Genomic DNA, 15,838 nt, shown 5'->3' with positions numbered 1-15,838 from the left:
TATTACTATATATTGCAATGGTTATTCTGAGAAGGGCAAACTGTAAAAACTTCAGTTCTTGCTCAAGATCCTAGGATGCAGGGAGGAATGAATGAGCAGAGCACAGAGGACTTATCAGCAGCATGACCATACAAAATACAGTCATTGCATATTTGCTAAATCCCATGAAGTTAAAAGCAGCAGCCCTGAGCTCCAAGTAAACTAGGAACTTGGATAATTATTTCTGAATGTTGGTTTACTGTTCAATAAATGTTCCTCTATGATAGGAAACATGGAGGCAGAGAAAGCAACCTGTTAGAGGGCAACACAGACCTCTGCACTTTCTGCCCCAATTCCCTTTGAATCTAAAATTGACCTATAAGATGAGTTCTACTGACTCTAATTTGTAGAGGAAAACAGAGAAGACATATTGAGAGGGATTCCATTTCAAAGTGAACACATGGCAAAGGTCTGTGTGAGAAGGTTAACAGCAAGATAGGGCTGTAGCATGAGAACAACAGCAAAATTTTAAAAAAAAAAAAAAGCCTTAAGTAGAAGAGGGTTCCCTGCCAAATGGGAAGAATACAAATTCCCAGAGGTGGGAGTTTCTAGAATATTCTAGAAACAGCAAAGGGGCTTGAAGAATGTTGAGAACTTGGACTATGAAAGGTGTAGATCCTGCTGCATTTAATAGACACAGCCAGATAACGTCACAGGGAGGTGAAAAGGAATCTTCCTCAAAGGGAGGCATTATCCTGTGAACTACAGGGGATTCAAAAGGAGAAACAACCATTCTCACAGGTGCACTCTGCCTGTCTGGTTCATGTCCGGAGAAGGCAGGACAGTGGTTTGGAAGCAGAAGCAGTTGCATAAGGATATATTTTGAAGGACTTGCTGAGTGCTGATTTTATCCTCCAAGCAGTTCATTTTAAAATGAAATAACATTCATCTCCAACTGTCTTAGTTACAAATAGAAAGATACTTTGGGGGCCACCAGTCAAGCTTCCCAACTTGACAGACTATAATTGTTATGAAATCCTCTTAGAACTTCAGGAAGAGGCTAGATAAAGAAAACCAGGAAACCCAAGCATGGCATGGAGTCCAGAGTCAGTGAGCCCACTCTATACTGACAGCAGTTCCATGGAGACCGATCAGATGTACATAGCCATGTTTCTCTCCTGGGCATGCATCTGACCACAAAGGCTGTCCCCTTATGTACTGGTGGCATTCTGTCAGGCCCACCCTTTCTCCAACAGCCTTTTCACAGGCTACTTGCATTTATAATCCTGTGACTTTTCTCAGAGTTCGCATGTGTTCTGGAGGAATCTCCTTCCTGGAAATATCCTCAATTTAAATGACAGCAAAACTTTGTGACAATATCTACAATACACATTTTTGCCATGTCAAAGAGAAAATGCTTGTAATAATGGGCTTCTTGGGTCCTTGCTGATCAAAACAACTTGCTAGTTACAAACTCAAGTAATTGTTCAAGTGGGAAATCTTGTCCTTTACTGGTGGTTTTCAAAATTGCTGTGCATACTAGTTCTTTTTTAGCTAATTAATTTTTTAGATTAATAATGTTTTGTACTCTACTACAGAATGGATTCATGAAGCCCATACTTTTTCACAGATAAAGGGACCACAGACTTTTAGTGTGCTGATTCTTTGCTGTTTTTAATTATTTGGGTACTGTGAAATTCAAGGTCCTATCATAAACAAATGTATTCTGAAAGCAAATAGGGTTGATCAAAGGCAGGTCCATGATAGAGCTGGACAACTCAAGTGAAATTGGAGATCACAATGGTGGTAGTTTAAATAGTTCATTCAGAGAGCTAAGAAAATCACTTAGCTGGGTGATGACTCATGTTTAGAAAGGCCACATCCCTTTAACACATACATATTCTGTCTCTGTCTGTCTCTGTCTGTCTCTGTCTGTCTCTCTGTCTCTCTGTCTCTCTCTGTCTCTCTCTCTGTCTCTCTCTGTCTCTCTCTCTGTCTGTCTGTCTCTCTCTCTCTCTCTCTCTCTCTCTCTCTCTCTCTCTCTCTCTCTCTCTCTCTCTCTGGGATGAACCAGACTTTTTCCACGCCAAAAGATTATTAGGTACCCTTGTGTGTGAAACTGGCTAATGAAGATTGCTTGGCAACATGCACGTTCATCTGGTGTGCAACAAAATCAAGGTTCTTACCAAAATCTAAACATCAGGAAGGAAAACAAGATGGTATTATGCAAGGTGATAAGGTAACGATTGATGTTGATTTTCCCATAAGCATTTATGTAATGTATGTATTTATTTTTGAGGTAAATTTTTGCCATGTTTCCAGGCTGGCCTTGAATTCATGATCCTTCTATCTCAGGCTCCCTCATTCTGGGCTTACAAATATTCATCACCCCATCTTAATATTCTTATTTAGAAAAAAAATCTACCAGTATTATAAATGGATTCCAAACATTTGGACCACACAATTGTGCACGTGCTGATTGATGGGGGATGTTACCAAGTCTGTTATGGTTTTGAAATGATGGTATACACAGACTGGCAGAATTAACCTCAGTGTTTGTATAAACTCATCTATGTAAACTCTCTTAGGAATTTTTGGAATAGAAAATGGAGATAGTAATTTTCATTATATTTCTAGATAAGAGAATCAGTTTTAATTTTTCATTATGGTAATTAAACTGTGTAGTATTAGTTATCCTTTTCAGAAACTCATAGAATTAAAATTGAAGCCATGGACGTTTCCACACTCATTGTTTATAGCATGAATAAGACCAAAGGAGACACATTTCCACAGACTTTAGCCATCAGTGAAACTGACGACACCTTGAAGAGAAACTTTTTGAAAGGAAGTAGCTCTGAGCAACTTTAATTTTGAGCTAGATTCAGTCCAAAGTTTTTCCATTCACATAGGAGAAATTGTTATGAGTAAATTACATAGAAAATCAAGAAAACCAAAATATAAAAAGGTTATGAGTTAAGTTCATTTCACTAATGTAATTAGCTAAATTACCTTTGTTAGTGCCTATCACAAGCCAATTAGGTTGCCTAAATATCAACTCTGCAGCCCACTATTCTGGATTCTTTTAATAAGTAAATCACTATGAATATTAATGATAGGCATTAGCAGGCAAATTTTACTCCTGGAGAAAAAGATAGGGAGTTCCTATTATTAAATTAGTGTAATATTACTTTATCTACAGGAAATAAACTCTAATTCTTCATATTTGATGTTCTCATTGATGAATTCTCTCACACTTTATCACAAACTGTTTGTAATGTCCTGCTCCACATGTCATGTGAAGAGTGAGATGTTGACCCTTTCATTATACTAGGTCATCAGAGTTGATTTAGACATAAATTGGAGAGAAAAATGAAACCTATATGCTTCACAGAGATGTTTGAGTAGACCATGGTTAAACTTATGGCCTTTCAGATAAAATGAAGTTGATGCCTGTATCCTACATCCTTTCCAGAAGAAGTTAAATCTCACTCATACCCCCCACCAAAGGAAATAGTTTAAGTGAAAACACATCATTAACATGATTTATTCATAATTATCTTATTAAAAACATTAGAACATATTTAAAAAACTTTATATACATATTATTTTGGAATGTTCCCCAGCCTACCATACACCATTACTGATCAGATGGTCAACAAAAGTCATCTCTGCTAATAAATACTTAAAAAATTTTGAACTTGAATTGGACACACACAAGAAAAGAATTTGTCCACATATGGTGGCATACTCTTATAATTATAGCACTCCAATGCTGAAGCAGGAGGATCATGAGTTCAAGGCCAGTGCTGGTTATATGGGAAGACCTTATCTTTAAAAACACACATAGTCCACTACCTATAGTCTATAATAGCAAACGCATTTGCCAGCTGGAGATATAGCTCAGGTAGTAGAGTGCTGAGCTAGTGTACAGGAAGCTCTGGGTTAGAGCACCACACAAAACCAGGCATGGTAGCATATGCCTGTAATCCTAGCAGTTGGGAAGTGGAAGCAGAAAAATCAGAAGTTTAAGGTTGTCTTGGCTATATAACAAATTCAAGACCACCTTGGACCCCATCCAAAAAATAAATACATTTGCATCATACCCTAGTACACACAAACAACACACCCACATACATGCATACACACTCCTTCCTCCTCAGTGTGTATAATGCATTTACTCTGTTTTCTATTTTTACATTCTGTTTTATTTAAAACTGTTCCCGGAGACCCATTCAGTCAATTTCATAATCCTCTAATGGGTTGCAAATCAAGATTTTAAAACATTAGCCTAAACAATCATATGAACTGTGATTAAATGGCACCATGAGTATCAGATATTTATGGCAAGTGAAAAATAGTCTATGAAGCACATTGTGACAACTGAATCTGAGCTGGTAATTGTCTCTTAATTCTATGAGGACATACATATAAACTAAGAATATTTAGAGTATTTTAACAGACTTATAACTTAAGCATCCAGGGAAATATATTTCTAAGAAGATGAATCAATGCTATCACATTACTTTGGAATTCAAACATTCCATCAATGTTCCAGTCCCTCGTGATCATAGGGACTGCATTTCCCACTTCTAGGACCCAGTGTTTGCAAGAAGAAAAGGATTGAGCCAATTGTGGCAACCTTTGTTATAGTCACACCCTCAGGAACCCATTAGATGGCTTTGTTCCTTCTTTCTGGAATAAGAAATGTTTCTGTTAGTCTCTGTGATGCAGAATACTAACTTCGTGGATCTTACTTTGAGGCTGCCACACTCACAGCTAGATGATTAGACAAATGCATCTTTACGTTTGACATGACAGTCATAGAGCCAGCCAGGGCACCCTGGTACAAGACCAGGAGCTGGGAGTACAGATGGCACAACAAGAGGAAAAATGATGTTTTTAGTCTTGCTTTTTTTTTTGACATGTATTTGGAACATTTTAAGTTGGGTGTGAGCACACAATCCCAGCACTCAGGAGGCTAAGCAGGAAGATTGTAAGTTTCAGGCCAACTTGGGTGACATAGTTAGACCCTGCCTAAGAGAAGAAAGAATGAAAGGGATGGAAGAAAAAAGGTGGGGTGGAAGGAAGTAGGGAGGGAGAGAGAAAAATTTAAATTTAGGAATCCTTCTTAGGTTTTGGAATCTAAAACAAAAATAACAGCCAGTCCTGAACTACGTCCCTCCGCCTCCACTTCCTTCTCACAGTGCAGGCAGCTGGAAGTTCCTCCCAGTGTTTTCCAGTGTGTTGTGTCTACTACTGTGGGTAGCCTGTTCTCAAAGCATCTCTAGGCTCCAACCATTCCAGAGTTACTTCCTACTTGTTTGTGGCTCTTGCAGAATCAGAAAAAAGGAAACAAACTTTGCTTTTTGGACATGAATTCTTTCTATTTACATTGGTGTAAAAGTATTGGGTATTCTCCTTGCCAGGTAGCCCAAGCCCTCCATAACACCTGCCATTTGTTAAATACAACTGTAGTGGGTGTCAGGGTGGGCAAGAGGGAGCAGGGAGAGATGCCTTCAATGGTATTCAGAGAAGTAGTCTATTTTTCTATATTGTCCACATTTAACAAATGCAGCTCTCCTCACCATGCTACACGCGCTTACTGCAGTGGTAGGTCTAACTCTACATCAATATTATTCCCAAATGCCCATTTTTCTCATTTCATCTGGATTCAACTTACTTCTTCAATTGCCTTTCTTTTTCTTTTTCTTTTTTTTCTTTTTGATTTTACAAGACAAGAAGACAGGGTTTCTCTGTGTAGCCCTGGCTGTCCTGGAACTCTCTCTGTAAACTAGGCTGGCCTCAAACTCATAGAGATCCACCTGCCTCTGTCTCCCAAGTGCTGAGATTAAAGGTGTGCACCACCATTGCCTGGCTCTTCAGTTGCCTTTCTTTTCACTAGTATTAATATATTTCCTGCTTGGGTTTATAGGAGAATGGATCAGGAAGTACAACATTGGCACATCCCTCCTCACCCCTCCTATTTCCCCTGCTCTTAACATTGTGTATCAGTATAGTGCAATTTTTTCTCAAAGGAGGAAGCATCCTGAGAGCTGAAAAGCACAGTTCACAGGGAGATTCACTCTGTTTTATAAGGTTCTATGGTTCTTGCCATGTGTGTGTCTACATGTATTCATCACTGCAGTGCCACCCACAGGCTACATTACAGTGTCACTACCATACAAATCCCAGGCACCTCTTTCTTACCCCCTTCACATACCCTACCCCTGCAATCACTACTCTTCCTAGTTTCCACGGTTTGGGCTTTCCCTGAATTACGCAGCATTTTGTCTTCTCAGATCGGCTTCTTTCAATCAGTAATAAGTGCCATTTTCCTCCATATCTTCCCATGGTTTTGTACCCATTCCTTTTCATTGCTGAAGAGTGTTCCACCAGATGATGTAACACGGTTTTTGAGGGCATCTTGGTTGTTTCCAAGCTTTAGCAGTTATGCTGCAAATATCTGCATGTAGATTTTCAGGTGGGCGTTAAGTATCAAGTTCACTTAGGAAACTGAAAAGGACTACAAATGTGAGATCATATGTGATAATCCTGTGTGTAACTTTGTAAGGACCTGCTAGATTGCTTCTGAGTGGCTGTATTGATTTGCATATTGCCAGAGCCACACTAATTTTTGGTGCTAGCAGCACTTGGAGTTCAGCTATTCCAAGCGATTACAGTAGCACCTCATTATTTAGATTTTTAATTCCTAGCAATATGACGTTGAACATCTTCTTGTATGCTTGTATCTTCTTTAAGGAGGTATCTATTCAGATATTTTGCCCAATTTTAATAGTTTTAATAGGTTTTAACTGGCTTACATTTCTTACTATATATTATATAAATATAGCACAATTATAAAATAATCTATGGTGTTCTATAATATTACATACAACACTAGAATATATAACATTGGTATACATGATTATTTTTCAATTTTTGAATTTGAAGAATGGCTCATACATTTTATCTTTCCAGTTGAATGTGCTAGAATACTCAAATCATGGAGCTCGCCTCAGCCACTCAATGTTCTCTAACTACTCATTGGTACCTGTCTTGGGTCTCAACATTGGAATGCTTACTTCTAGATCCAGCAGCAGATTCCTACATGTGGTTAATGTCCCTTCATTCCCTCCAAGCTCCAGCCTCTCCTCTGTCTGTAACCACAGCACTAATTTGGATCCTAATTTTATTTTTTTTTCAAGCTGCTTTGTTTGTAGTTATATGAGTGATAAGTTGAAAGTATATCTTTTCCAAATTTTGAGTTGACCCAATATTCAACCCTGTATTCTTTAAATTATTAACTATAGTCTTAAACCTAGGTGTACATGATATACCTTTTCTTTGTTTTATTATGTTTTTATTATTTAAAACAGTTTTTATATTTTGAACATGTTATTTCCCCTCCTTCAAGTATTTCCAGACCCTTTGCCCCCCACCTACCCTACTTTATGTTCTTCCTCAAAAAGAAAAACAATACATCAAAACTCTCCAAAACGAACAAAACAAAATGAAACCACATCCAAAATGAAAACAAAACAAAATGAACAAACAAACAAACAAACAAAAAACCCACCAAACTGTAACCAAATAAAAGCACACAAATAACATGGAGTTCATTATATGTTCGTCAACTATATGAGGCCTGTCCTAGAGTGCTTGATATACCCTGTGTCACTCTATTAAAGAAAACTGTTTCAACTTCTTCCAGCAAGTATAATTCAGTTATTAACCTTTATCCTAGTAGCTAGGGTTTCATTCATTCATTCATTAAAAAAAAGATAAAAAGATAAAAACTATCATATTGAAGTTGGACAAGATAAACCAACAGAAGGAAAAGAGCCCTGAGAAATAGATAGTAGGCTGCTATGATAGGTAAGCTCCATGGAAAGGTCAGGACAATGAGGTTAGTATAGTGTGTCATTCATACCACTTTGAGTTTCTGGAAAGATTTTGGCTCAAAAACTAGTCATGGTGGCACACATCTATTACTCCAGCATTTGGGAGGCTGAGACTGAACAATCATGAGTTCAAGGCCAGCCTTGGCTACATAGGAGATCAAAAAGAAAAAATAGAAGGAGAGGAGGGAATAATAGAAGGAGAGAGAAAGAGAGAAATAAAGGAAGAAAGGAAGAGAGAGAGGGAAGAGAGGGGAGGGGAAGGTAGAAAAAGAGGGAAGAGTAAAAAAGGAAAAAGAGGGGAAAGAAAGAATAAAGTATCTGGCTTTCAATGACTTCCCACTCCATTCTTTACTTTTTAAAATTGTATTATAAATATGTCATATATTAATATCCCTTTCATATACTTATACTAACATATCAAAGCATTGATCTTCTCACATCATACATAATATTAATGTACTTGCTGTATTAATAGTTTACTATTAATAGGAATATCATAACAATATATAGTTAGGTCATGTGAATGAAATATTCAGGTAATTAGGAAATTTGGCAAACCTCAGTGCAGATCTGCATAGACTTAAGAGTCAAATGCAAATTTGTATTTTCATACTATTGCATCTGCCAAGATAGGCTTGTCTGCAGACATACTTTAGCAGCAATCATTAGTAGAGGTCAAAGCATGCATTTTGGTTAGTAGGAACTTCCTTAATTTTTTTGAAAATAAAAATCAAATATTTTAGAAGTCTCCCAACAAAATAGAGTATTCCTTGTTCCATCCCTCTGTAGTGTCTACCTCTGTGAAGAAGACGCCTCTAGCCACCTTTATTTCTTATTCACACAGTAGTTATAATTCATCTCTAAATCCTTTAAAAAATCTTTTATTAGTTTCTAGCTATGACATACACAGAATGACTGCATATCTCATTAGGAATAAAAATTTGTGTTCCAGCCAGCATTAACTACTTCTCTGGCCTCTTTTATTTAACCAAAGGAAGGACAGGACAAAAATTATTTGAAATCTTGTTACGTCAAGAAGTCAGGGTCAGCTCAATAAATTACAGACAAACTCTGTGTTCTTAAAAACTAAAACCTGCTCAGGTCTGTTTGATATGTTTTCCATGTGTGACTAAAGTTTCTGGAAATGCACTAAAATGCCAGAAAGGATGAAATGTCTGTGGTTTCTTAGTCATTTTTCGAATAGTTGGAAAGTTCAATGTGATAATTTAACAACCTTTATTTTCTTCAGCATTCTGCTTTGTAGACATAACAAAGCTATGAAAGAAATCTGATGATTGTAAAATGGCCCTGAGAAAAGGAAACACACTAAAGGAAACACACTCATCTGGTTGGTTACAAACACATCAGAGAGCCTTGTCTGCCAAGGCGGCTGACTGTCCCCTCTCTCTGTTCCCTGCAGCATGGATGACATATTGATCGGAGCCCCTCTCTTTATGGACCGTGAATTTGAAAGTAACCCTAGAGAAGTAGGGCAGGTCTACCTGTACCTACAAGTGAGCACCCTCCTCTTCCAAGACCCACAGGTCCTCACTGGCACGGAGACTTTTGGGAGATTCGGTAGCTCTGTGGCCCACTTGGGGGACCTGAATCAAGATGGATACAATGGTAATGTAGAGCAATGTGTGGGACTTGCTCTTACCTTAAGGCCATGTTACTGTTGCAAGAAGGAAATCGTGGCCATTGAAATGATTCTTAATGGTGGGGGCTGGTTATTATTGTTGATTCTTAATAAATTCTGAAAAATCTCAAGGCAAATTTAACTTTGTATGTTTTGATTAAGAAAATGCATAGAAATTTTATCATATAGGATTTCTCAATGGTGGCTTGAGAGCTCTAGAAGCTTGCTTATGAATAGAGTGGAGATAAATACTTGTTGGTATGTTAGCAAATATATTACTATACTCTGATGAAACTACATGAGTTACAGCTGTTATATGTGGTCAGTAAATGTCATTGCAAAAGCCCTTTCTACATTTGCAACATAATAGTACTAAATCCTTGTTTGGGGCATGTGGTTCTTTAAGTAAGGAATCCATAGATGCTTTCTAAATACCACCCCAGAAAATACTGTATGCTCATATCAAAATTTGCAAACATTTTCAGGACATGTAAGTGAAGACTGAAGTCCAATATATTTATCATTCAAAGAGGAAGCTAGAAGAGGAACTTTCTGGATTTATCTAGCAGAGGAAAGATTCCCATCAGAGGGATATTCACAGGCACTAGTACCAAGACTCAGAACTTCTTTGAAAAAAAAATTCTCAGCAACTAGTAATTGTTCAAGTCCTACAAACATACATGCTTAGGCCAGGGGTACAGGCCAACAGTAGAGCACTTGCCTAGCATGTGGGAAGCTCTTGACTCAAGCCCTAGAATGCAAGACGCCCAAGTGCATGTTAGATGCTATGTTCTGGGAGAATAAAAAAGGCAAGTTCTCCTTGAAGTAACTTGGCTTGTTGCTATCTAAAATGGCTATCCCAGGGAAAACATGATGCCAGATTATGTGAGTTGTCTTTTTCATCCTGTTTCCTATTTGCCTTTCCCTTTAATCCAATTCTGATGTTCTTAAAAGCTAAGAGATTATCTTGGGCTCTGAGCCTTGGAGTTCTGGAGTACAAAATAAGCAAAATAATGCCAAGCTAGCTGGGCTTAAACTTTGGGAAAGCTGAAAAGTCATGGCCTTAGGGGGAGTACAGAAAGCATTCCTTCCCACCAAGCACATGACAATGTTTTATTTTCTACAACAATCTGAGTTGTTAGATCATTGCTCTTGGACAGGTCAGTGAAAGTGGATTTATAATCCTCCTCATTATATACAGTGAGACACTTCACCAACAAATGAGACTCCTCATTTGGAAAACTCGTATGTTGCTGTTTGGAGACTTCTTTTTTAAACTGTAATAGTTTCTGTTTAATATCCAGGCCCATCTTGATGTCCCATATGGCAGGAGATGAATGTTTTATATTTGGGTGAGAGTTGGGTAATATGGCTCTTTCTGAGTTTCCTAGTACCCTTAATTATAAAATAGGTTGTCTTTTTAAGTTCATTAGGTTAGGGAACTATTAATAAAGCATTCCACAAGAATAGTTTTTTTTTTTCTTTGAAAGAAGAAACTCCTAAAATGGTACCTGGTCTACCAACCTCCTGATATACAGTAGGGCCTGGCTGTACCTCTCAGTCACTGAGTTCCCATGTAGATAGTTCTCTGCCTTCTCTGCTACTCAGATGGGCTACCCTCTTTCCACCTCTGCGTCTTTGTGAAGTAGCTACTTCTCCTGAAAGGGGAGGAAGGGCTCTTCCTTTTAATTGTTGCACACTTGGTTCCTTTGTGACCATACATCTCAGTTTCAATGCTAGCCATGGTGACACCTTGTCTGACCGACCACCCCAGTCTAAAACAAGGCTCTCTCTCTCTCTCTCTCTCTCTCTCTCTCTCTCTCTCTCTCTCTCTCTCTCTCTCTCTCTCTCCTCCACTGCATCAGCATTAAAAAAAAAAGATGTTCTGCCCCATTTATTGTTTTCACTATTTCCTTACCTGTGTCTCTATTCAAAGTGCCCATTACCTTCCCCCCTGAAACACCAACTTTCCAAATACAGGGCCTTTGAGTGTCTCACTGGCTTTGCACTTGCTGCACACAGCACCTAGTGTTCTCTTGGCAGACACTCACCACGCTGATAAAAGGCAAGGACTCTTCTGTGTTGCTACAGTACTCCAGAAACCTCTAGAAAGTGTAACAAGCCACTTGGGCCATGTGATGATCTCTTTGGATTGCATTTAATATTTTCTAAAATTCCCTTTGTTTTCTGTAGACATCGCCATCGGTGTGCCCTTTGCAGGCAAGGATCAAAAAGGTAAAGTGCTCATTTACAATGGGAATCCACACGGCTTACACGCCAAGCCTTCCCAAGTGCTGCAGGGAATGTGGGCCTCACAGACCATCCCTTCTGGATTTGGCTTTTCTCTAAGAGGAGACGCAGACATAGACAAGAATGATTACCCAGGTAAGGGTCGCTGTCTTTTCCCACATGAGGACTTGCTTCCTGGCAAAAAATCCATTTTCTGGAAAGTACATTATGCATAAGCATTTCTCTCATAGAAGATGAAGGTCAAGTTTAACATGGCACAGGTTTTTTGGTATAAAAAAGTCCAGAGTGACTTTCACAAGCATTTAAGACAAAACAAACAGTCCCTTTATGGTCAAGAGACAATGTTAGAAAGGCAAGATAGCTTTAAAAGCTGCCTTAGACATAAAGCTTGTCAACTGTGCAACCCAAGTTTTCACTGAAACCCCAAAGTAATGTGGTCTCCACTGATATTCAGCTCCTTTAGACACCTGTTTAAAGCAATTTATTTATTTTTTATTTATTCCTTTTAAAGCTCAGCGTTACCATTAATCAGTGTAAAACCTCAATATGTTTTGTTATAAGTTGCATGTTTTCAGAACGTATTTTCCAACCATACTCCTGGCCTTTCCAAAGACAGATTGACTATTTTAAAGTAGAGAAAGAAAGAAATGGTTCATGATAGGAAACATAAGCCCTTCTTCATTGCATTTTTCATAATGAGGGTACATGGCAACCCATGCAGCACAAACAGATAATTCATATTTTGCAGACATCACAAAAATATTGGTTTGTCCTAAAGGACTAGCTTGATAATCAGAACATTTAATGGAGAGCATTAGGCTTTTTGGTTTCATGGTTCACTGGTCACTTTTATGTTGGTTCTTTTATGAGGGTCTTAATAAATCTTAGAAACCATTAATATTTTATGGACAACTTTGATTAAATTCTGTCTCTTTCTACCATCCTTTCTAGCTATAGAATGTTCTCTGGTTTGGGGAAGAAGTTCAGTAAGATGACTGCCCAAATATACATCATTGACTCAACTTTTCGGCTTTTGTTTCTCCTCTGAGATTAGGCAAAGCAAGATAATAACATATTCTTACAAATTTTCTAGAAACCTTCCATAGCACTGGCAGAGCTATAATAGTGGGCTAAGAGAATTTGGATCATGCAGTATGTTAATGCTACCCATGGCAGTGCCCAAAAAAGCATAGTTAAATTTGTTTTCTTAATCTATACAATACTAATCAATGATGGTTAGTAGTTTGATGGGGTGAGGGGTTTCCTATATAATGTGTTCTAGTTTTGACTAATTAAAAATTCAAGATCCCTCACATTTTTACTATTCTAACTATGTCAAGGTGATTAATGAAATCCAACTCTTGTGTCGCAATTTCAATTTACTGAGAAAGTTATGGCTATTCATTATATCTGTCATAAACATCCTTTCCCCACTGGTAGTAACAGAGCACTTGATGGACAGAATGTCTGCCTTCTACAGGGCAGGGAAGTAGAGGATGTGTCAATCAATCAGCCAGTGCAGGGCTTCCTGTGAAGGCTGAACAAGGGCCAAATGAGGGTAACACAAAACAACTTTCCTGTCAGATTATATTCCTTCCAAATGAGCAGGACAGGGGAAGAGGGTAGAGTAAGTTGAGAGTCTTCCCCATGTCTCTCTTCACCAACTCTCAACATGTAGCCATGTCTGGGCTCCACATTACACCTGGATGAGTTTGTATGGGAGGAGGATTTGGATTGGGGTTCTGGAACTTAGCAGGTATGCCAGGTACTTACTGAGCCTTCCTAGAAAAGCTGAAGTTCAGGCCCCCTTGGATACTTTGATTCATCAACTCTGGGAAGTGCTAAGGGTTACGAGTTTTGAACCTAGCACTCTACTTTGCAAAGCATGCTTCAGAGTCGCCGTGCCTGCAGCAAAGGTGTACACTTTTCTCACTGGACAGGAACCTTTGTCCAAGCTTCTACACTTCATTTCTCCTCCTACACATATCACACTAAGCAGCAGCTCTCTTTTCTAAATCATTCTTGTGTTGTTGCTACCAATGTAAAGTATGAATTACCACAGGCTACAATCTCATCTGGAAGAGCTGAGTGAGGAAGGCACATTTTATTTTTCATGCACCAGTCTACAATTATTGGAAGTTATCTGTGTACTCAAATTAATGTTTTACCAAGTATCATTTAAAATACACTATCACAGTTAAAAGTCAAAGTGCCTTAACCTGGCTTAGGCAATAAAAGGGATATTTACATTAAGGTTAAGGGACTATCTCAAGTTGTCCTCTGACATCTACATGGGTGCTAACACACACACACACACACACACACACACACACACACAAAGTAATTTTTAAATGAAAACTATCTCAAGACAACACGAAGGCAGGAACTCATCCTAGGACCAAGCCCTAGACTGCCATCATCTCCCCTCCCTTCTCTCCTCTGCTTTCTCCCTCTCTTCTCCCTGCCTTCTCCGTCCTTTTTTCTCCTCCCTTCTCTACCATGTGTCCTCTCCTCCGCTTTCTTCTCCTTCCCTCCTCCCTTTCCTTCATCTGTCTCCCCTCCCCCACTGGTGTCTCTTCCTCCTCTCATTCTCCTAACTTCCCTCTTCTCTTCTCTCCTTCTTCCTTCCCTTCCACCCCTCTCCCTGTCCTTTTATCTCCCCTCCCCTCCCCTTCCCTCCCCTCCCCTCCCCTCTTCTCTCCTTCCCTCTCCTCCCCTCCCCTCCCCTCCCCTTTCCTCCCTTCCCCTCTCCTGCCTTCTCCTCCCCTTCTCTCTCCTCCCCTCCCCTATCCTCCCCTCCCATCCCATCTCTCCTCCCCTCTCCTCTCTTCCCCTCTATTCTCCTCCACTCCCTCCTCTCTCCTCCCCTTCTCTCTCCTCCCCTCCCCTATCCTCCCCTCCCATCCCATCTCTCCTCCCCTCTCCTCTCTTCCCCTCTATTCTCCTCCACTCCCTCCTCTCTCCTCTCCTCCCCCCTCCCCCCTCCTCTTCTCTCTCCTCTCCTCTCTCCTCTCCACTCCACTCTCCCCTCTTTTGTGTCTCACACTCCTCTCTCTCCCCCTTATTCTCATATATTCCCTCTCATCTCCTTCCCTCTCTTCTTATCACCTCTTCTCCCTTATCTTCCTCTCTCACCTGTAGTTGATGTTTTCCTGGTCCTGCCTGGCCCACAATCAGGACAAATCTCTCTCACCCGCCAGTCCTGCAGCCAAGTAAACACACAGAGACTTATATTACTTAAACTGTTTGGCCTAATGGCTCAGGCTTCTTGTTATCTAGTTCTCATATCTTAAATTAACCCATTTCTATAAATCTATACCTTGCCACGTGGCTCGCGGCTTATCAGTACTTTACATCCTGCTCCTCATGGCGGCAGCTGGCAGCATCTGCCTCCCTCACTCCTCCTTCTTTTTCCCCCAAGTCTCCTCTCTGCTCGTCCCGCCTATATTTCCTGCCTGGCTACTGGCCAATCATGGTTTTATTTATCAATCAATCATAGCAATGCATTCACATCATAGAGAATAGCCCACAGCACCCACTCTTCCCTCTCCTCCCTTTCCCTTTTTCCCCTTTCTCTCTAGACCAGATTTCTCTGTACACAGGATGAGCTGCTTCTGCTCCCAGCTCCAGGGATGACACATTTCACTTGAATCCACTTAAAGCCTGCAACTCATCTCAGTCCTCTGGGAAGAACTTGGATAGACTCGAGACAAAGGGTGAGATTTTCCAAAATAGGAAAGAATTGACTTGTAGCTTATGCAGGCATCCCAGTAAGCATCCAGTATGGCAACCCTACCCAAGCCCATAAAACAAAAATGGCCCCCAGAGAATAATAATGATATTAAGAAATGAGAAAAACAATGTAAAAGAAAATACTACTTTTGAGATGAAATACTGATTTTAGATTTCTCAGCCTTGTTTTTATGTTGGTTATTTTAGTTCAGAGGCTTAGAAGAAAGATAAGATGCTTCATTCTGTCAAATAGTATGTGCTCGGTTCTGCTACGAACTACACACTGTGTCGTGGCTAGACAAGCTGCTGCCTTCTGAAACTTAAAATTACAGGCAGT

The 15,838-nt window shown here is 39.6% G+C and overlaps 1 protein-coding gene across 1 annotated transcript in view; it reads left to right on the top strand.

Annotated features, from left to right (window-relative positions):
* Positions 1-15,838, top strand: part of Itga8 (integrin subunit alpha 8) — a 180,223-nt gene that overhangs the window by 57,995 nt on the left and 106,390 nt on the right. Inside the window, exons 12-13 of the mRNA XM_059263596.1 lie at positions 9,301-9,506; positions 11,713-11,904. Of these exons, the coding sequence (XP_059119579.1) occupies positions 9,301-9,506; positions 11,713-11,904 (398 nt within the window). The remainder of the gene's footprint in view (positions 1-9,300; positions 9,507-11,712; positions 11,905-15,838) is intronic.

Source organism: Peromyscus eremicus, chromosome 5 (genome assembly GCF_949786415.1).
Source record: "Peromyscus eremicus chromosome 5, PerEre_H2_v1, whole genome shotgun sequence".
Taxonomy (NCBI): domain Eukaryota; kingdom Metazoa; phylum Chordata; class Mammalia; order Rodentia; family Cricetidae; genus Peromyscus; species Peromyscus eremicus.
The sequence above is the reverse complement of the archived record's forward strand: the minus strand, read 5'-3'. Positions and strand labels throughout refer to the sequence as shown.